The sequence below is a fragment of the Lepisosteus platostomus genome, chromosome 2 (assembly GCF_059453375.1).
Source record: "Lepisosteus platostomus isolate fLepPlt1 chromosome 2, fLepPlt1.hap1, whole genome shotgun sequence".
Taxonomy (NCBI): Eukaryota; Metazoa; Chordata; class Actinopteri; order Semionotiformes; family Lepisosteidae; genus Lepisosteus; species Lepisosteus platostomus.
This window is the reverse complement of record NC_142612.1, coordinates 77,740,895-77,762,158: the sequence shown is the minus strand read 5'-3', so window position 1 is coordinate 77,762,158 and position 21,264 is coordinate 77,740,895. Positions and strand designations below refer to the sequence as shown.

Below are 21,264 nucleotides of genomic sequence, written 5' to 3'. Positions count from 1 at the left end.
TATGCTGCTAAAGAAGATAATTCAGTTGTCAGAAATAAATAATACATATGTTTATATGAATTTATATTAAGCTGCTTCATATATTACTTTTGATAGTCAAATCTTTAGGTATGTTTAAAGGCTCATAGCGAAATGTCTTCCAATCAGGGCCATGGCTTTTCGTGCACAGAGGAAGCACATCTTTAATGTTGAAAGGTCAGCCAGCTCAGAATAAATAGAATCAAAAGGAATCCTCACCCTATGAATTATTTTTTTTTTAAATAGTTCAAAGGCAAAAATGTACTTTGAACTCAAAGGTGTGGGAAGGTTGGGCCTTTGTTCTGTTTTGTGCAGCAAATAAAAGTGAGTACAGTTGTAGAGCTGTAAGAAAATGTCATGTCTATCTCTGGTCAAACTCTGATACGACTAAATACAGTAGAAATGATTCAGACTGTTCCCTTAAGTTTCTTAGTTTGCTTACTTTTATTATTCTGCATGCAGGACACATGCTTCACTGGTGGAAATTACTTTAAAGAATTATAATTGAGAAAAGACCTTCGTGTCTTAAGAACTTGTTGCAGTTCTCTGTAGCTTCCTGCAATTTAGATGCAGTACTTTTTTCAGACTGAACTTCCCAAGTTAAGTCTGGACCGAAATTGAGACAATTGCAGATGTTAACTCCATGTCCATGTCCTCTTTTCTTCATATTTTATTAATCTTCTCTGTCCTGCACAGTTTTGTTTTCTACGCTATGGTGATGTAGGAATACTGTAAGCCTCTTAATGACAGGGGGCTATTCGGCCCATTTACAGTAGCTCCTTTGGGTGAAGCCTCTAGACAACACAGGATGTCCTCTCAGTATGTATTTAAACACGCCGAGAGACGTTAACAATCCCGTCCTCTTTTCCTATTTCACACCTGTCCATGTATTTGTGTCTATAATCTGGAAGCCAGCCTTTCGGAATATTCCAGAGCTCTCTCACACATGAGCTTCCTCTTGTTACTCTTGCCTCCCCAGGCTGGTACGAAGGCGAGCGTCTGAGAGACGGGGAGAGGGGCTGGTTCCTCTCAGAGTGCGTGCAGGAGATCACGTGCCAGGCCACCATCGAGAAGAACATGCAAAGAATGGACCGCTTGCTGGGGCTGGAGACCAACGTTTAAACCGCTCTGAGGATCCCCCACTGCCTTTCCCTCCCAGGTCTGCGCTGGAATGACACGGCTGTCCACAGGGGAGACATCCTGGGAAACACAGGAGAAACGCCTGGAGCACAACTGAGCAGTCTGGACTTTGAACTGCTTTGGTTTCATAAAAAAGGGAAGGGAATGCAATGAGCATTCAGTTTTATGACCCATCGGTTTTCTATGTGTATTTTGTAACTTTTGTAAATTGTGTACTTCTGGTGAATTTCACCTTTCACTTTTATTTCGTCTTGATTTTTGCAAAAGCAGATTTCAATCAAGAGGTACTAGGAAAATCTAGCAAAACGTCTTTAACGTCAGCCGGGTAGCTTGTCAAGACTCCTCTTCGTTTGGAAGGTAGCCAAGGTGACCGAGTGGCTTATTTCCATGGGGGTGCAGGAACCACTTAGCAGGACACAGTGCGGGAGATTAAAACCGGTCCGTTGATTGATGCGCCTTCTGAACATGAAACTTATTTGTACTCAGGGAAAAAATGGCAGTCGCTGCAAATCGTAAATAAATGTAAATACTTATGTCTTAAATAACCTATTCAGAAACATATGTACTCTATCCTGATTGCCATTTTAAAAGCCTCGATAAATAGATTTTATTGCATTCTGTCTTTGACAGAAAAAATCTGTCCATCAGAATGCTTAGTCCTGGCATGTCTCTCATGGAGCCCCTTTTCAGACGGGATATACAGTAACACCGGGGCATTTGGAGAAAACCCGTGGGAGTTGGAGCCCAGGAATACAAGCAAACTCCACAAGGAAGCTGCAGTAGTCCAGGAACAAACTCGGGACCAAGGAGCTGTGGGGCGCCAGCACTAACTTTCACACCATCGTCCTGCCCATTGAAGAAAACCAGTATTTTGATCTGTTTACTGTTTGTTACATATAACAATTCAATAATTTTCTTCCACGTATACAATTGCACAAGGAATTTAGTGAAGGATGCAGGGGGGAGAAAGAGAAAAAGCAGCCCCCCCCCTGTGCTTGCTAGAGCTTGGTGGCTGAAGGAAGTTTTTGAAGCATGAATGCTCAGGAGAAGTAGTAAATACCGCTTCTGAAATGGAAGATGATGAGGACAAACGGAAAAATAAATAGGCTAAATAAATGGGCATTGGTTATAATACTACGCCGCAAAATTGAATCTTCAATTCTGTGAGTCTAATGTATAAATGTATTTATCCAGGTAACGTATGCGAAACAGAAGCTGAATTTATGTACAAGCCCGTAATGAAATCACTCCTCTGCTAATGAGGATTCTACTGTTTTGGCATGTTGTTTTTTTTAAATATTTAGTCCTCCCACAACACTGAAAGAGCCCGGGGGATGCTCAGCCTGAAAACTAGAGTGGCAGCCAGCTCCTTGCTCTCAAGTGATCAGCTGTGGACTCAAACCAGCTTCTGCATCGTGAGGCCCACAGTGAGGGCGGCCCTTCAGACTTATCACTGCTCACATATTGCCTTTCTGAAAGGCAGGTTGGGCAGCGCAAATGTAAGCCGACTTAATGTTTTTTTACAGGAAAATGTCAACATTGTGTTACCTTCCTGCGTGAAAAATTGTTTTAACAGCCAACTGTTTCAAAACTACACAACTCTGAGAGGCAGCTTTACTGAAATACTTTATGAAAGAGTATTGGATTGTGTTTTTAAAACCTTAAAAGAGATTAATTCATGGGGACTAATGACAGAGGGATTAATACTTTTTTTTTTTGCAAAGATCTGCGAAATGTTTACAAGACAAATGATCAGTGCTGTTTCGGCAATGTAAATCACGTAGCGCATCAACTAGAATTAAATTTTTACATAACTCTGTATAAATCTTGTATTTAATATATTCACCAAAAATAATTTGGATTGGTCTTTGGACTTTATAAAGTCACTGAATTTCTGAACATTAATGGCTTGGCTACAAATGTTTTAGATCTTGTCTTCCTATTCATTGGTCAGAAATTTGCACTCCACACAAAACCACCAGGGAGTCTCTTGCAATGGCCTGACCTGTTGCCTCCTACGATACCCATTAAGCTTATGTGAACTATGCTCTGTTTATTGCTGCTGAAGGTATTCCATTAACTCCACGCTGGGAGAGAGAGCAACTGTCCTGCAAGAACTGAGTGACCCCACTGAGGACTTTGCTAGTGCCAGTGCCCACAGCTTCAGGTGTTCACCAGTATTCTTCCCAAAGTCAGTTATCTGCTGAATGTCAAGTACATGAACATGTAGTGTAATTTGTTGTTTTACGAGTCCAGTACAAGACAAATGTAGGGTTCAATTATACATTGCTGTATTAATTGGTCGTTAATTGCGGTATTAAAGCTAGTTCCAAGCAATATTATATGATGCAGAAGAACGTGCTATGCCACAACACATGAAAGAAGTAGGCTGCAAGGGTATAAAATTTTCCTGTAATGTTTTCGGATTCTTATTTTGGCATGTGTAACATGTTAACATTTGGGTTCATGAAGTACTCCAGTTTCCTTTTGAGTTTAAAAAATTAGCTGCATTTCCTAATCTGGGAAAGACTTCGCTGGATGTGAAAGTCCCCAGGCAGTACAGGACAGTGCATTTACTTTATCCACCTTTCAACATACTGAAGGAGCAAAGGTAGTTCTCTTAATAAATGGGGCACATTGGTTAAACCAGGCTTGAATTTCAATACCAGTGACCACCTCATCACATGTGCCCAATCAGCTGTCACTAATGAAGGGATTTAGTTCCTCTGCAACAACATCCTTTGAGTGTATCACAATTAGTTATTGCTGATCAAAATGACACCAAAAACATTCCATCCATGGCCAAAATCCAAACACATTTTCTAAAAACGCACACTCATAAATCGAGTGCATTTTCTTTTACTTAGCAAGAAAATATTAGGACCAGCCCAATTAATTTAATCATTTCAATGGAGCAGTGAAAAAGTGCATTTTCTGTTGGAATAGTTCAACACAGCTTTGAATAAAAACATCAGCTAAATAATTAAGTTTTAGTAGGCTTTGTAGCTTACAGCTTGTGAAGAATGATTTCTATATTATTTTCTTTGCTTTGTATTTAAGTACCAAATGAAATGTATAACTTAAAAAATACATAGGGTGTCAAATATAAGAATGATTTGCACACGTCCAATGTTTAGTTCATTATTTAACCATGCAATATTTGTATTACTTTTAAGTTCTATTACTTTCATGATGCAATAATATTGCACTTGATCAGCTGTAATTGTGCACCGATAAACTGTTCATGAGGAACATTATAACTTCAATGATTTCAGTCAGTTAAATGTTGGGAAGTGTAACATTTGATTCTATTCTAAAAACGCTTGTTTGATACAATGTAGATAAATGTGGAAAAGGCAGCCATTTATATTTTGAATTTCTATATTTTGTAACAAAATGCAAACAAACTCTCTATTGTTTAACTTAAAGAAGGTATGTCTGACTAGAACTGAGAAACTTCCATGTTAAAAAAATGTATTCAGCTATCACTCTATCTCTAGTTATTCTTACATCACATAGTGCATTATGACCATTCGATTACCATGCACAGCAATTTATATGGAAACGTCATCAGCTCCTCTTAGTGTGAAGTATTTCTTTTGCAAAAAAAGTCTCTGCACACAGGTGATCTATTTTAAGAAGGAATTTATAAATCACAAAGAGAACATCTGTACTTGAAACAGTCATATAATCACTGTGTATGAGTATACAGACTGCATACAGATAGGTTTAGGAGATTTTGAGACTAAGTTATTATACCTACCTGTTTAGAAGCTGCTTGTTTTCTTGCATTGAATCGATAGATAATGCTCATGCAGTAGCATAAGATAACTCAGGTTGACAAAATGATCCAAGACATTAATGTAAGCAAATTGTGATCTGCACAAAATGTTAACTTCAGGTTGAATTTAACCTCTTAAAGTGTTCATGTCTTAAGCTTAAACTAGTGAAGAAAACTAATTCATGCATCTTTATACATTTTATAAGCAACACTATAATACACTAACTTGCACAGTTATGCAAAACAAAGGTTAATTACAAATGAATATAAAACAAAATAATCCATAAGGTTTAACAAACTCCTTATATTAGGATTCCGATTCTGAAAAGAAACGAAAATTTCTGTGAAATGTCTTTAGCCACTCTACTGCTGAATCACAAAAAAAATATTACTGGTCACATGCTCCTCCAGCTACATGTTCAGAGATCATTAATTGTAGTAGCCTTCACCAAATCTAGGAGCAAAGTTCCTAGACGCCCCACTCTCCTGTGTCGTGATGAGATCTATGATCGCTGATATGACTGCACAGTCCTTGGATTTTGTGTCATTCCAGTCTACTGGCTGAGGATTTTTAATCTTCTCTTGCAGGAGAGCATCAAGTTCCTTCTTTAAATCCTGTGCAGAAAACAGATTCATCAGTATGTCAGAAAAAAGAAAAAACTAAACTCAAAACAAGTGATGTGCTTTACATCCACTTCATCGGCTAACTCATCTGACTCGAGGAAAGAAATTCAATGCAGATTTTGAGGCGTCTTTTCTGCGTTCACCCACACAAAGATAGCAGTAGTTTAGCAGAACAGACAAAATAAAATGGGTCTTGACAACAGTTTCTAAGAAGACCTGAAGTTGACAGGCATCAGAATTTGACCCGAGTCTAGGTCGTTGCCAATGTATTCTTGTAAAAACATGTGGCCCTTTATAAAAGTGGTTATTTCAAATTTACCAGCCTTGCAGAACCCACTCATACAGTAACACGTTTGACCGTATCGCCAGCTACTTCAGGTGTGGCTTGTATTCGCTCAAATCAATTAGATCCCTTCAGTTTCTAATGTCTGGTTTTCTGCATATAGATCTTCAGCTTGCTTCAAATTCCACCAGCTCTATACTGGAATAGAGCCGTTACCGACCATGAAAATAACACCTTTCAAGCCACCTCCAGGTGCCGGACTGTTGCCAATACCAATGGCAATGTGCTGTAGGCAGCTTTGCCAGTCACATTAGCCTTGTACAATGGGGTGAACTGGTCTTCGGTTCGAGGCAGTGAGATATCAGCATCCCTGAATCTGCATTTTGAGACCTATTTGGTTTTGTACTTCCTGTTCTCACCTTTACTAAATGTGCTGTCTTGGCGGGGGATTGGAAGACTATCCATTCATCCACAGCAATGGTGTCCTGGTCCTGGTCTTTCTGGATAGAGATGTCCCCTCCGAAGAACAGCAAGGAAAACGGGGAGACCTCCGTGCAGTCGTACAGGAAAATCTGGAGATGGACATTAGCTCATGTGAATGCACATCAGTTGATGCTGTATAGGTTAAGCCTCTGAAGTTAAATAAAGGTATTTGAAAGAAGATAACATCTTCAAAAAAGAGCTGGACTTTCATCATTTTTTGTAATGAACGCTAATGCTGCAGAAAAATACATTTTGCGTCAGTTTTCGCCTGAATCATTTTGTTAAAAAATTGTGGCACAAATGTTCATTAAAAAAAGCAATGGAAGATTAAGCTTACACACTAAAATGTGAACAATTTTTAATTTGCAAATACAAATTTAATTTAAAGAAATTTTAAAAATACAGTTTGTTTATGGTATTATTCTGGATGTCACCTTTTTGATATCTCAAAGTGTAGGACAGATTAGACCGTAATGAACTTGCCAAGATACTTTAATCTTCCTTCAAGTATAAATTAAAGGCATGTTTTGTGAAAAATCTGTGCATTCAGGTTACAAAACCTGAAGTGATAAAGCACTTTAAAACAGTAACTGGAGCCTTGCTCTCAAACTCATCCACAACTCCTTGTCTCACACACTTATCAGTCCCATGCAGGTTTTCAGATTTAACACTATGGTAACAATCACACATCACCAGAAGCACAGGAAAAATAAAAAGAGAATGGCAATTTCACGACACCTCTTAAATGCAAGGACATTTCTCCTCTTGTGGCCTCTCAAAATCTGATTACAACAAGGAGTTTTCACGCTGTTCCAGAAAAAGGTGAAAAACCTTTCCCTGCATTGCAGTCACAGGAAAAACAAATTGCTTTGTGATGTAAAAACAGAATAGCTGTGGTGCTGGGAAGGAAGAGAATACATCGTGTCCTTTTCAGAACTGAACATATTGCAGCTGGTTGTAGATTCATACAACCAGCATGAAGCAGCCTTTAATGAAAATGCTTTCCAACTTACACTGCTCGTCTTCATCTTGAGGTGATAGATAAGCCAGCTGTAGTGGAACTCAGTTTCTTCAGCGTTTACAGACTTCGGATGGATGCTGACTTTGCCATCTGATTTCGTATAAACCTTTACCCTGGAAATGGTACAGGCAGTGTGCATTATTTCACCGTGGAGCTGATGAAATCTCAGAGGTTCTCTCAAGACAGTGTATTGGAACAGCAGATCACAGAGACACAAGGACACGTTCAAATCTTTTTCAAGTTCAGATACACACACGCGTCTGGAAGGTCTTGTTAGCTGTGGATCTCTTTACCCCTTTCAAGAAATTGCCTCTGATTAAACAGAGAGATGTATAACCTAACTATGAGCACTGAAGACGATACATCTTTTCAGTGAGACTCCTAAAGTCTCTAGGACAAACTGTCCTTTAGAACATTTTTGTTCTGGTGATAAAAGCTTTAACCAGTTTCTACAGCTCAGTCTCTTTTCCCTAAGTTTTCTTTAAAGAAATGGTCAATGATGGAATTCAAGGCTTCGACCAGGAAAAGCTTATTAGAAAGAGATGGGAGTGATGGCTTGAGCAGAGAGCCCTGCGACACAGGATGGCACTACAGCAGCTTGATGCATTTCAATTTTTGTAAGGTCTACAGGCAATTGCTCAAAGTGTAATAGTGAAGCAAAAACAGAAAAATACCTTTAAATGTATTTACTGCAAATCCAGATGCCTGTCTATGTACAAATTTCTAACCAAATAAGCACAAAATATCCATCTATCAGCCTGTACAGTAACCTGCAGCTCTTAAAACTTCAAATGGATAAAACGCCAGTGGGGGTGCTAATTCTATCCCTACCGAAGGCCTAAGGAAATGGATAAGCTTGCGCTGCACCACAATAGCAACCTTGTGACGCTGGACAGAGAGGACATGCAGTGCAGAGGTTTCTGGGCCGCGCATGGCAATGTGCCCAGAGTACAAAGACAACCAGCCTGCCAGCGGGACTGGTGAACACCTATCGATTCTGTCTTGCTGGGTCAAACGTAATGAATTGATGCAACTGCAAGCAGACTGTGCACTGAAAAAAAAAAATCCAAGGGAAAAATGGACCACGCTCCCCAACAGAAAAGGACTAAGTTTTCCCATCTTCATAATGAAATTCAGGGTTTATGGAGCAATTTAAAAAATACGGAAGCATCAGCTATTAATCCTTAAAGTACTGTCAAATTAGAAAACGTCAATTCAAAAAGCAAGCAAAAGTCACTATGAAGAGTACTAAAAACATTAGCACAGAAACACACGCTGGCTTGCATCAGCATGACAAAATGTGTAGTGTGGAATGGTTCTACAGTACGCTAACTGTATTGCTAACTGACCATCTGGTTAAGTGTTGGGAAAATTAACGGCTGATTCATTTCCATTATGTTACCATTTTGTCACAAACTGCATTTGTACAAACGCATAAAAATACCAGTTCGTCAAAATTTAAAAAGCTTCAGGCAAGTGCTTTTATTCATGCTACACATATACAGTATATTATTCCTGAAGAGTCCAAATGAATCACTACTCATCAGTCACAGAACACAGGTTTAGATATTCCAGCACACACTGACAGATAAAGAGCTGTACACAGTTTAGTAAAACCCCATTGAGTGAATTCTGGTCTTACGGCCTCATAATTGTGGATCTCTGGTTGCATTCTAAATTCCAAACCACAGCATGTGCAATTTTTAACTCAGTTGCCAATATTTGCAAGGCTGCAGCTTTGCTTGAGTAATGAGGCCCATATGAAGTAGTAGTAGTAGGAGATTGATGCTAAAGTTTAACAAAATGAATCATCATTTGTAAACAAAATACTAACTAGAAAGCAGACAACATTTAAAGCAAGGAAAACAATCACTAATAAACCAAATATAATGTGGAATGTAGTGAGACATCACTACAAAAAGCGTAATAATTTGACATTTTGTGCTAAAGGGGCATGTTTTGCCCCACGTTTTGTCTGAAAAGCTGCGGCTGTTGTTACATTGCAGACTGGAAACTTGAGAGAACATTTAACTGCCTGTTTAGTAAAGCCTATTTTAATAAGCAACATCTGAAAGATAAATAAATGAATTTCTTCTTTGTAGGACCTATTTGATAAGGGCAGCATTGTGGCACAGTGGTTTGCATTGATGGCTCACAGTGTTAGAGCCCTTTGTTCAATTCCAGACCCAGGGTGCTTTTAGCATGGAGTTTGCATGTTCTCCACGTTTGTGTGGGCTCCCTCCAAGTGCTTCTGGTGCCCCCTACTGTCCAAAAGCATACTGGTAGGTTAACTGGCTTCTGGGAAAACTGTCCCTGGTGCGAGTGTGTGCACGCAGTGTATGCCAGTCTGTGTTATGTCTGCAAAACAGGGACCATATGGAGAATAAACCTTACTACATATCGAGACTCTTTTCCCTGCACATCTGGTGATGAAAATGGGACCCTTGTAATCCATGGCCTTGTGATGCTGCCGAGACACTTTTAAGGGAAGCTTCAGCTGAGATGAGCGACAGATTTGTAATGACATTGAAGACGTTAATGGTGTGAAACACACTTACATTTTTCGTTTCTTGCTGAAACTAGGTCGTATCTTGGCAACCTTGGGGTACAATCCAGCGCAAATGACAGCTTTTATCAGCTTTTCATTGTCTGCAGGAACAATGTGAAGATCTGAAGTTAGTCCCTCGTAAAAACGTATCTGTACGAGTTAAGTTTACCAAAAGAAATCACTCTATACATATGTTTTTTACAAAAATAAAGCATATAGATTTTGGATATTGATTAAATGTATATGGTGTCATTTTGCTTAATCTTTTTTTTTTAAGACCATTAAATATGGATTCTGACTACTGCACACACTCTAAATCTGAACCTGAAGAAGCTTTAACAGCCGAAACCTTTTATTTCCCTGTGCTTTTCTGCATGAGCTTAACCTTTACTTGTTCCTTGGCAGACGACGCACGCTGACGCAGCAGCCCGCTCTAAACTCTAAATCACCTCATTAGTGCGAGAGCTGACTGAGAACCAGCAAAATGATTTCAAGCCATTGAAAAAGAAGAACGCAATAAGGAACTGATATGCCCCTCTCTATCATGAGAACACTTTATGTTAACTTTGTGTTAAAGGTGAAGTAAGTCACTACAGGGGGACTCTTCAGTAGCAGAGCTATGTCCTCTTCGATAAATGAGTGGAGGCCTTGCACGCATCTCTCTGTGGGGCATCGCCATGGTGCATACATGCAAATGACATGCTAAGTGTTGTTTGCAAAAGACCAATCAATAGGGAGGTCTGAGATTAATGATCTGGGTAGGAGTGACAAGTCAGCACATGTTAATGTCAACCTGACCACATGGCACCACAAAATTCCAGTTAAGAATGGGACAGCTGTGCTCTGGATGCCTTGCTCTCCAAACTTGACCTCCACTGGACACGTGTGGGAGGAACCAGCATGACACCTGTCATCTAGATCTCACAGGCCAGCAAACAGGCACGTGCTTGTCCAGGCTCTATGAGCAGAATGGAGAGAGGCAGCCTAGAGGACAGCACATGTCACAGCTTGAATTGCTTCCAAAAATGGCCACACACTTATACAGCAGATTCCCTCTCACCCTGCAACTCACATCTGGTGACCCACTGGAGCTCAGCAGGTGTGAGCCTGGTCAGTACATGGGGGGGAGACTCCTGGGAAAGCTAAGGTTGCTGCTGGAAAAGGTGTTAGTGGGGCCAGCAGGGGGGAGCTCACCCTGCAATCTGTGTGGGTCCTAATGCCCCAGTGTAGTTATGGGGAGACGCTACTGTAAAAAGGCGCCGTCCTTCAAATGAGACGTAAAACCGAGATCCTGACTCTCTGTGATCATTAAAAATCCCAGGGAGTTTCTCAAAAAGAGAAGGGGTGTTACCCTGGCATCCTGGACAAACTCCCCCTGGCCTTTACCAATCATGGCCTCCTAATAATCCCCATCTCTGAACTGGCTTCATCACTCTGCTCTCCTCCCCACTGAGAGCTGGTGTGTGGGGAGCGTAGTGGTGCACTATGGCTTCACCATCCAGGTGGGGCTGCACACTGGTGGTGGAGGGGATCCCAATTACCTGTATAGTGCTTTGAGTGGAGTGAACCTGCGTCGTGTCTGTTCAATAATGTTTCAGAACACCTCCTACAAAATATTTAACCATATTCCCGATGGTTTTGTGAATTTGCTGCAGTCGTAAGTGTCGGCTCTTTTGAAACTTGATATCATATTAATGTATATATAAAACTAAATTGTTTTACCCGAGTTGATATTGGAATTGGGGTCCTTAGGGTTTTTGCTGCGGACAAAACCACCTGCCAGTAAGTGCTCTGCAAATTGGCCCTTCATGTTTTGCAGCATCTGGAAAACCACAGCGAAAACTCAGAGACAACACCGGACTCCTTGCTAATTAGAAGACAAATGTTAAAGTGATCTGATTTGTATTATGCATCTTATCCTAATTATCTCTATGGCAAACAATGTTCCAAAAACTGCATTTCTTTTGTTTTGAGTTTCCCCACAGAATAAACCCTCTCACAAAATAAAAGCAAAACGTCTGAGGGCTGTGGTTTAATACCGTCAGCATGACTACCTGGAGCGTGTTTGAAGAGAGAAAGTACTCCCAGCAGTAGTCTCTCTCAGCTTTGTAACTCCTTCGCTTTGCTTCTTCCCAGCCCTTCAAAACAAAAACACACGAGGTAAGATTAAAAAGGGAGGTGCAGCAGAACTCCAGCTGTCCATATAATCAGAAGGCAACCCCCTCCATCTCTTCAAAAAGAATGAATTACAAGGATAATCAAAAGATTAAACAACAGTAATGGAGAACCAAACTACTGCACAGCAAACATTCCGAAGAATCGAACTGTACGAAGAACCACTTTTTTCTTGAGACGTGGGTGAACGGGGGCTATTAAAATAAGCCCACTTAGCCGTAAGATTCTGCTTCAGGAAATCAAACAGAAAGTGGTGAAAAACTTGGATGTACTGATTTCTTTCTTCCTGCTTTCAAAAAACAGCCAGGAACAGCTTGTCTTTTCAACGGGTCAGGAATTTATTTCAGAAGGCAACGTAGTTCGATGAGTTTCACTGCAGCCTGCTAAAGTACAATAAAAAATCTTCACGGCCTAACAAAGGAAAGGTTAAAAACTACTCTGAGCATAGATGCAATTCAGCTAGAAGGGGAATAATATGTACGGTAAATTATATTACAGAAAAATAATATCACAGCCTGTCCTCCTTGTTCCTTTAGTGAATGAAGGAAACGCCTCAACAAAGCTACTCAGATTTATGGAAAAGTCTACAATTTGCACACACAGCCATCTTACCCAGAATGCATTCACAATTGTCAGGTGGTCACTTTTGGAATTCTTCGCCAGCTGCTTTCTCTTCGTATCCGCAATCTTCTCCTTGCCCTAATCCAGAACAAAATGGTAAATATGGAAAAAGAAGTCAAGTGACAAAGCACACAACGAGCTGCAGAACCGAAGCAGCCATGGAGTGTCGGTGAAGGACGGACCGAGTCACATGTTTACAAATACCTGAAGATCGTCCCAACCCAAGGCAATGTGAGATCCTGACAGAACTGTTTTGAAGATATCACGTTTAACGTAGAAGAGCTTTAAACCATAAACCCCCAAGTAAAAGTGCGTAGGGATGGCATATCACTGAACTGCTTTACCAAAGGAATGACGAAGGGATCTCTGAAGCTCAGACTGGCGGCAATAGTTAGGACAGGGTCGAGGCAACTCAACAGCGCTCCGAACAGGATCATCTTCCCGATGTGAGGTTCCACTGGCATCCGCGCCAAGTGAACGCCGAGAGGAGTCAACTCCTCATCCTTATCCAAGGCATTCTGGAAAGGGAGGGGGGAAAAAAAGATCAGATAAGGACCGGGAAGTGAAACAACGGGGTGCGTTGAGGGACTGCCGTTTACTATTCCAAACATGCAAACTCAACTCAAAAGAATACATGAAAACAGAAACTTTTATCAAGCTGATGGTGTGCATGGGTATTGTTGAAGTGAAATTAATTTATTATCTCTAATGACATAATACCAAATACTAATGACACGTACTAAATCACTCAATTAGTCAGAGGACGGACTGGGCTCAGGGTGAGGCACTTTAACACGCTTAATGACCAGGACACACCAAATTGTTTTTTACTAAATTAAGCAAAGTGCAGAAGTGTAGCTTGAAGATTTTTCTTACCAGATCCATTAAATGAGTAATTGCTAACTGCACTGTCTGTTCCGAAGGAGGATCCAGTGTTTTCCGAAGGAATGATGCAATTCTCCCAAGCTTTAGTATCTGAAGAAAACAACATATTTTGAGAAAATAAAGCACGTAACTCAATTTTGTTTAACTCAAACCTGATTTTTTCCAATATTGCATTTGTCTACCAGTAAACCATTACAAAAATTGATTTCTTACAAAGCAATTTTCAAAGCTCAACAGGGAAGCTTATTGTAAAAAGGCATCACAGGAGGTTGTGAATTGAGATGGAGAAAAGACTGCATACTGAACATCAAAAGAAACTAAAAAACCTTTATATATGTATGTTTCATCAGATAAAGTATATTAACTTTGTCTTTTGATTAAATGTTTTAAGTAATCACTTTGATTAAAAAAACATTCATTACTGTCTGTGATACACCTATGTGACTGTTGCATAAATACAAAAGTAGCTCCTCAACAAGAGTTGACCACTGATTAGGCACAGGTGACCAAAGAAGTGACTTGATTTTCAATCAGTTTGACGTTCAAATAAGAAAAAAATACAAATGCTCCGCTTACCAAGAGAACAATGCCCTCAAACTACTGGTATGTTATGAGTTAGAAAAACTCATTGCACACTGCTTGGAGTCGACCCAAGTTCTTTTTAGCTATCAACCCAGGTTTGGCGTTGATCACCCTGATGGTCGTCACATCAGCACACCAACGGATGGGGAGGTTAAAACGTGCTGGTCTGGGCAAACGTGTTCTACTGGCTCTAGACTTCAAACTCCACAAGGAGTAAATGATGGCAAGAGGACTATACAGCAGTAGCGTGATCAAGCCTTGAGACCTCCCTCGCTATCCTTCCTGTGGACATGAGTCCTCCTGAATGACAACATTCCTGCTGGACAACAAACATCCGCACGCTGTAGTAGGGCAGCTTTCTTGGCAGAATGCGTTCTGCTATGAACTTGACTCGAGCCCCATTTAATATCAAATGGGAGAGCTGGGAGGACTTTTGGAATCTAGTATGCAGACTAGGGGCTCACCTTGTCCAGAGAGGAATGGGAATATTGCATGACACAGCATCCAAAACCAATACGCTGAAAACGGAGTGATTCAATCTTTTTTTCAAACACAACAAGCTTGTTTTCAATGCACAACACAGGTCAAAATTCCCATGTTTGCTTCTATATTTTGTCACACTGCATTGTGAAATATAGGTCCTTAGTAGTCTTGAACTCAAATCTTTGATTTGTGCCGCCGTACATGTGTAATAAAAGCATGAAAGCCATTTAATGATATTAATATTGCTGGTAACATGTCACGGTGATTACCTTACATTAAACACTACATCTTTAGACTTACCACCGCCAACTCAAACACGCACTTCTCCAAAACCTGACTCTAAACACAGATATTCAGAGACATTCTTGCCACCATGCCTGAATGGAACAGCAGAAGTTTAACAATAAAATAAGTAGGAGACTTATCACCTTGACTGCAGCCTACTGAGTGACACAGTACCTTTATCTGCAAGCACAGTTCCTCCAGGGGAGTCCTCATAATTTCAGGCAGCTGATAGTCATCGAGAAGGCTGGCCCGCAACCCATTATACAGATGGTAACACTTACCAGGCTGTACCCTACACAAATGGAACATAAAGGAAAAAAAAAAATCAACCCACAGTCATATAATTAATTACGACGTAAAAACAAAAGGCTCAAATTGTGATAATGGCCCCGACAGAGCCGGTCCGGGTGGCCACGCTGACACCGAGGGTCCATCTGTTCAATTCCATGGCGTCTTCTCCTGAGTCACTTGGGGTGCTAATGCGCGAGCTGCGCTCCCCGACACGCCGCTTGGCACGGGCTAGCGAGCAGCAGAGAGGCTGATCAGCCTCTCCCGCGCGAAAGGGCTCCACGCCCTGGGAGCAGCGTGAAGTATTCCACTCCGGCGCTGCGCGAAGACGGCACCACGCGCTCGGAGTGGGCGAGCGACGTCCCGCACCGCGTGTGCCACGTTCAGGAGGAAGAGAGGCCGTCTTCGGTGTGCCTTTTCAGAGCTTACACAGCTGTCCATCAGCTTCCCTCAGGTCACCTTCATGCTTCACACGGGACTCTTGTGCACCCGAGCCAGGCCGAAAACTCGATCCTTCTGGAGTCTTCTCGGTACAGCGCGGACGTTTCTCTACCTGGGCCATGTGCTGAACATCCAGAGAGCTGCCAGAGAGAGCGCCTGACCCCATCGGACATGTTTTTCGAGCTGCTTTCGAGCTGTTTGAGCCAAGATTAATTGTCGTTGACTCCTAAGTCCTTCAGATTGACTTTTTCAACTTTTCGTGAATACTGGAATTTGCCCAGTAAACGGCAACATAACCCTGTGATTCTTGGGCAGGACTGAGATCTTTTACGCTACCAGATGCCACCTTCCATCTCTCTCTTGGGCACAGACTGAAGACACACGATTCCAGAGTGTCCTTCACCCAGCCTCATATATGTCCAGCGGGCTAGGTCCAGCTGCTTAATACTGAGCTCGCTCCAGAAGAGTTACAGGGCCTGGTTTTAACGGGCTAGGTCCAGCTTGGCTTAACAAACAGCCTGCAGAAAAACTACGCAGAACCAGAATGTTCTGGTGCTGACCGAGCTCCCACTACAGTTCATACACATTTCATCTGCCTACGTGGAAGATGGAACCCTGTCCCTAAAAGAAATACCCAAGCAGCACACCTTCACCCAGGCCATCACAACAAAATGCTTCAACATGAAGAGCACAGGAAAGACAGACAACAGACGAACACTCACCTCCCAGCACGGCCTTTTCGCTGTTTAGCATTGGCCAGGCTGACCCACTCAGCGGTCAGGGTGCTGATGTTGTTCTGAGTGTCAAAGTTGGTCTCCTTTATTTTGCCCCCGTCTATGACGTGAACAATGTCATCGATGGTGATGCTGAAAGAAAAAGGGAAAGAGGTTCACTTGACTAGTATTTGATCTTTCACCTCACTCTGCTGTCCTGTGGGAAAAACAGAAAAGAAATTGTTGCTATGGAAAAAGTGCTGCACTCCATTACTCTCCAGATGTGGCAGACCGAGCGGGTTACATCACCTTTGAGTTTTGGGGATCACATAAGACCTAGTATGAACATGACTAAGACATGAATCAATGAAATTAAGAAATGAGAATGTAAAAGCCTTCCAGGGCTCAACATTGTAGCACTTAGCATTTCTTTAGTGTTTGCCTGGTTTTGTTCATATGAGGGTCTGATTGGTTTTCTGGTGCTATGCCCAGTTCAGACCCCCAATATTCTCAAAAAGACAAAAGATTTTGCAAATCTCCTGGCTGATTTTGAACTGGTGCAATACTGGTTGGGTTCAAACCACTTCACTTTCTTGGCTCAGTGGTGAGAGGCACCTATTATACTGGTGACCGACATCTTGAAGGTTTTAGGGTGTTTTTCTATTTTCCTAAGAATTATTTTAATTTTTTCCTTCAGAAATCTTAACCCCCCCCCCAAAATCTAAAAGCTTTCATTATGTAACAATGTCTTGTAGAAGCATGTTTTTATCTTCTATGCAAGAACTGCCCTCTTTCAGAGGTTCAGCCAAAACCCTGTGTCTGTGTGATCCTGCCATTTTCAAATTCTTACCGCGGGCGTCTGCTTTTTCAGTGGCCCTCACTGTTCAACTGGTAACATTAAATGCAAATTTGTTTTGAGGCAGCAGGTTTTACACAGTCTATCTTTAGCAAGATCTGTTGCTTTGTGCAAGTATGTTATCATAACTGCTTGATCAAAATTCCACAGACTGCCTGGTACAAAGGCTTGTCAAAAGGCATGGCTACCCCCTCCATTCAAAATCTCTCCCTGGCAGATTTTCACAATTTAAGCATCTCTTTCAGCAGAGTAGAGTATTTTTTGTGCCTGTGCATACTTCAGTAGAGAAAACTTCATAGCCGTTTAGACAGAGATTTTTCCAAAACCACATCGGTGATATTAAGATTGTCTTTGCTTGATCAAAGGAATGAGATAGAGGTATTAATGATATTTCAGAAGGAATGATGGAAAAAAGTCCTCCTTCACCTCTGCTACTCTGAGCCAGGATATTACTTCTATAGTTTAACATAAAATACTTAACTGGGACACACTGTATTCAGAAAATTACATATTAAATGCAGTATGTTAGGTCCAGCAAACTTTCTGTGCCATATAAAACTACTGCTGAAGTCTAACCGCTTGCTATATTACGTTATGTAACATATTACATATATAGATTAAAAAGTGCAAAACAAACCTGATCTGATTCACTTCCAATTGAAAAGGTGCTTTTGGCAGCACTTTGCAAGCCCTAAGCTATCAAGTCTGAAAAGTAGCATTGTTTTACATCTGTTGCAAGAGCTAGAGAGGTTCCCGGAGTGCCTGCAGAGAACTTGTCTGTTTTCCAATTTTATCAGCTGTAGTCATATCTGTCCTGTGTAACAAAATGATAAGCAACCTAATTCCACACAAGTAATTAAAGCTTCAATTTTACACTTCAGTAGATGGCTGACAAATTTCAGTAGCCACACAGCATTCTTCTAGACACTAATACAAATTGATCTGATGGTTAGAAGTAGCTTAATAGATTTTTGAAAGTTAAAAATCTATAGTTTAATTATAGATATTTACATATGTAAATAACTAATTTGTGTTGTTTCCATTAACAATTTATTATGAGCATTATAGTTCTCTATATATCTTCTAGAAATTACAGCACATCCTAATAGCAGAGATCAAAAATTATTTTCTGCCTCCTTATTAACCTGGGTACTCCAGCAGTACGACAATGGTTTGTTTAATACAGAGCAGAGCTCTGTAACTTTGACTCAGGGTGAAGGTTACAGCTGAGCTGATGGTGCCGATTTTGAAAGGCTCTGCTGAAACGGTATTAAAGGAATTTGATGAATGATCATGGGCAGACAACCAGCATTCGTGTGTCCTTCAACAACAGGTGATAGGGAAGAAATGGGTAAAACGCACAAACTCTACACACTTAGGAGTATTGGCATCTTAACAACTCATGCAAAGCGGCAAAGCTAATAGAACCCTGCCTACTAGCATAAGCATATAACTTAACACATTCAACTATAGAATGGATATTTGCACTATAGGATTGAAAGTTGCTTATTATGCAGCCTGTGAATTAATTATATTTGTTAAAAAACAATGATACCTTGTTTCAGCAATGTTAGTGGCAATCACAATTTTACGAACGCCCAGAGGAGGTCTCTTAAAAACCTGAAAAGAAGACAAACGCATACAATGGAATTACAAAGGGAAACCTTCACCTTCTTGTAAAGTGCACCACACTGCCTTCAGATTATGCCTCCACGCCTAATACATGCAACTGAAAAACGTTAACCTGAACCAATATCGAATGCTCAACAAAAGAAGTTCCTCTGCTCTTGGCTTAAGTCAGAACTTGAAAAAAGGAGGCAGAACTTTAAGAAGTTGTTTGTTCCAAGCACTTAGCAGTCATGCCGTGGAAGTTAATGAGGTTCTGGGATTAACAACCACCTGAACCGCCTAATCTTTTATTTTCACTTTCTAATCGATTTGTACATCAGCACTTAAGGTTAAAACCAGACATCCAAGTGTGACAACACTTGAAGCCCGTGATTCTAATTAAAGTGCACAGTGTTTGTTAAGGGAGGAATCTCCCTCATAGTGGGTTTTGAAGATTTACCTGGGTCTGGTTGACGGTGGGCATCAGGGAGTGCAGTGGAATGATGATAAAGTTGTCTGAAAAGCGAATCAAGACTGATAAGCACTTGAAGGCAATTACTGCTTTCTGGTATTCATTTTTAGGAATGTTTGGCTTACAGTTGCTCTTAAAAACAGTGGAAAGAGACACATAGCCTTTCAGGTTGGTTCTACACAAATGATGCTGATAAAACAACCCAGAACCTTGTAAGCAGTCAGACCCATTGTGATAAAGCAGAACCCCCCCGAAAAAACACAGGAGACCTGCTGAGTCACTATGAATGTGTTACATACAACATGGCTTAGCTGGGACTAAAGAAAAATAGGACAAAAAGAATATATTTATTATGCACATCTAAAATCAGTATAAATTAAACTAAAGCCAGTTTTGTTCACCACTTCTTCAAATGCTTTTCAGGACAGGTTTTAGAATTCTCTGCAGTACCTGACTTAAACATCTGCTGAGCCATCAAGAGATCGTTTAGTGTGCTAATGTTGTCCCAGCCAGGCAAGAACACCAGTATTGCTCCGTCCTGCAGCAAAATAAAAGCCATGAAACTTTAACAGATTGTTTCCCATTATTAATGAAACACTTATTAGTCTTAAGTACCGCACATTAAAAGATTCATCAGTCATTCCTAAAAGGCAAAATCAGATGTAAATGTCAGTAGGGTTTTAGAGAAAAATACTTCTAGTTACTTAAATGGGTAAGATAGAGGTAAGTTTTTTCCTTATAAAAGGAGAGGAAACTACACACTGCTCATCGTGAAAGTCAGTTTCATTCTGTGGGATTTGTGGAAGAGAAGAACAGATAAAAAGATGGCTTGTGGGGAAGCAATCTCTTTCCATTCCTAACAGCAATGCGGTATCCCCACAGCTCTCCTGGGAGCTTGAGAACAGACCGGCCTGTACCCGGCACCTGAAGACAAGGACACTAGTGTTTATCTGTCCAGAATAAAACCTTGACAGCGGGTGTGTGCAGGGCAGACACACTATCAATACGCACTGCTTGTCCCCCAACTCAAGGAAGGTGTTCAATTTCACAGAAAAGACAACTGGGACGCTTGTGTCCCTGCAGCCAAAAACAAAATTTATCCCAATTCAGAAAAAAAAGAGTGCTTTCAATTTCAAAGCCACGCTGGTTTCATCATTTTCCTTCTCCTGAGCGCCTGAAAGCAGAATTTCAGCGGAAGCAGCTGGGTATTAATAAAGAGCTGTTTGCTCCACAGGACTGGGCGATGTCGACCAGCCCACTCCCCACTGATCGAAGAAGCACGCTGTTCACATTCCTCTCACCCTTGCAGATCATCTAGCCTACCCAGCTACCCAGATACAAAATTCATTGATTTTTTTTCTTCTTTTCCATCTGAAGCCAAATTAAAAGAAACAACAGATCGCCATTTTCGAAAAATAAAACTTTGTATTACACAATGCAGGTTCCGGTCTAAATTCTCTCTTCTGACTTGTGTATCTGTAAGCACTGTTCAGAAACACACATTTTTATAAAACACTTTCCTTTGAAATATATCCGGATTTAATTTTTATAAACACGTTGAAGTTAAGTCACATAGAATGATAGTGTAAGTATAATATTAATTGTACTAAATGGCTCTAGACGCTAGAAACGGATTTAGAGAGATTACTAAAATGTGCTGATGTTGCAGTTTTCTTCCACTGTTCAAAAAGCTTTAAGATGCAGCCCTTTAAGGAAAGAGCTAAAAACTTTTAAATAAAAGACACCATGTGGGAAGAAGAAACAAGGAACTCAAAGTCAGTGTTAAATACATTTGAAAGTCTTGCTTTTGCCCTAATAATTACGAAATTATATTTTTAGATTCTTCTTTTACAGAATAATTAACCATCTGCTGATATATAGAGGACATATTTTTCTTTTGCATTACCCCTGTGTTTTAAATTCCTGCCGTTTTCTGAGATCTGATGACATGCCTTAT

General features: G+C 40.7%; 2 protein-coding genes across 3 annotated transcripts in view; one reads left to right on the top strand and one right to left on the bottom strand.

Moving 5' to 3' along the window:
- Window positions 1-3,059, top strand: part of LOC148677299 (rho guanine nucleotide exchange factor 26-like) — a 40,370-nt gene extending 37,311 nt beyond the window's left edge. For both annotated transcript variants that reach the window (XM_088620039.1, XM_088620037.1), the window contains exon 15: window positions 998-3,059. In XM_088620039.1, coding sequence (XP_088476165.1) covers window positions 998-1,140 — 143 coding nt within the window. In that variant the 3' untranslated portion in view covers window positions 1,141-3,059. The remainder of the gene's footprint in view (window positions 1-997) is intronic.
- Window positions 3,060-4,786: 1,727 nt separating this feature from the next.
- The window catches only part of dhx36 (DEAH (Asp-Glu-Ala-His) box polypeptide 36), a 32,065-nt gene continuing 15,587 nt past the window's right edge, over window positions 4,787-21,264 (bottom strand). The window contains exons 12-25 of the mRNA XM_088620031.1: window positions 19,758-19,845; window positions 19,296-19,351; window positions 18,783-18,847; window positions 16,381-16,524; window positions 15,104-15,221; window positions 13,571-13,669; window positions 13,039-13,212; window positions 12,686-12,772; window positions 11,953-12,036; window positions 11,621-11,720; window positions 9,909-9,999; window positions 7,343-7,463; window positions 6,266-6,418; window positions 4,787-5,554 (exon numbers count right to left, since the gene is read on the bottom strand). Coding sequence (XP_088476157.1) covers window positions 5,369-5,554; window positions 6,266-6,418; window positions 7,343-7,463; window positions 9,909-9,999; window positions 11,621-11,720; window positions 11,953-12,036; window positions 12,686-12,772; window positions 13,039-13,212; window positions 13,571-13,669; window positions 15,104-15,221; window positions 16,381-16,524; window positions 18,783-18,847; window positions 19,296-19,351; window positions 19,758-19,845 — 1,566 coding nt within the window. The 3' untranslated portion in view covers window positions 4,787-5,368. The remainder of the gene's footprint in view (window positions 5,555-6,265; window positions 6,419-7,342; window positions 7,464-9,908; window positions 10,000-11,620; window positions 11,721-11,952; window positions 12,037-12,685; window positions 12,773-13,038; window positions 13,213-13,570; window positions 13,670-15,103; window positions 15,222-16,380; window positions 16,525-18,782; window positions 18,848-19,295; window positions 19,352-19,757; window positions 19,846-21,264) is intronic.